Below are 952 nucleotides of genomic sequence, written 5' to 3' on the forward strand. Positions count from 1 at the left end.
GCAGAAGAGAGACAATATCTACTGAAGCCATTTTGGTTATGGATTCAGATGATGAGGTCAGAAGAGACTTTTAGCTATGCAGACATCCGCATCAAATGAGACAATCCTTGTACTAAGCACATAATCACCTGTACCTCTCTGGGAGATAAAACATCCACTTAAAAATGATATTGCTCTTAAAAATATTCTTTTGCCTGAAGAACCTATGAGTACCAGAGATTAAATGTTATGGAGAATAAGTACACATAATTTTCACTTTGCTTTGTGCCAGCAAGAGACAGGGAATGTTTGGACAGAGAAGAAAATTGGGATGGAAACAGTCTGCTCTGCCATTTGTCTGCTCCTTCACACTAGCAGAGGAGAGGAAATATTTTTATAATTGGGAAATGCAGAGACAAGAACAGCGTCTGTACCTCTTAAGAGATTATGTTTCAAGTGGATTGTGTTCATTCACCACAGCTTCTCTTTTCTTTGTTAACATCTCTTTTTATTATCTAATGTTTTAGCAAGAAGCATTCATGGGCTGAATTAAGGTGGAGATAAGGTTTCTCCTGTTCACAGCTCTCCCTGTTACCTTAGCTGTTACATTTCCAGCAGGTTTATTCCCCTCCAAGAATGTATCACATAGATCTTTCTGTTTCCAGTTCTACCCTCGAGTTTCCCCATAATCAGAAGCAGCAATCACTTCTCTGACACTGGCACCATGTTTGTTTTGCAGGTGGTTGATGATGTTAGGAGTAAAGAGAAACCCAGATGAAGAGCGGCATAAGCAATGGAGGTACCAACCCCCGAGCCTGTGTACGTTGATGTGGACAAGGGACTGACATTGGCATGTTTCGTCTTCCTCTGCCTCTTCTTGATTGTGATGATTATTCGCTGTGCAAAAGTCATCATGGACCCTTACAGTGCCATCCCTACGTCTACATGGGAGGAGCAGCATCTAGATGACTGA

The 952-nt window shown here is 41.4% G+C and overlaps 1 protein-coding gene across 1 annotated transcript; it reads left to right on the forward strand.

Moving 5' to 3' along the window:
• Nucleotides 1-772: 772 nt before the first annotated feature.
• On the forward strand, nt 773-952 carry CTXND1 (cortexin domain containing 1; the record flags this gene model as incomplete). Its single annotated transcript, XM_082060918.1, has 1 exon — nt 773-952. The coding sequence occupies one exon, from the start codon at nt 773-775 to the stop codon at nt 950-952; it is 180 nt and encodes a 59-aa protein (XP_081917044.1).

This window comes from Streptopelia decaocto (assembly GCF_964273445.1).
Source record: "Streptopelia decaocto genome assembly, chromosome: 9".
NCBI classification, from domain to species: Eukaryota; Metazoa; Chordata; class Aves; order Columbiformes; family Columbidae; genus Streptopelia; species Streptopelia decaocto.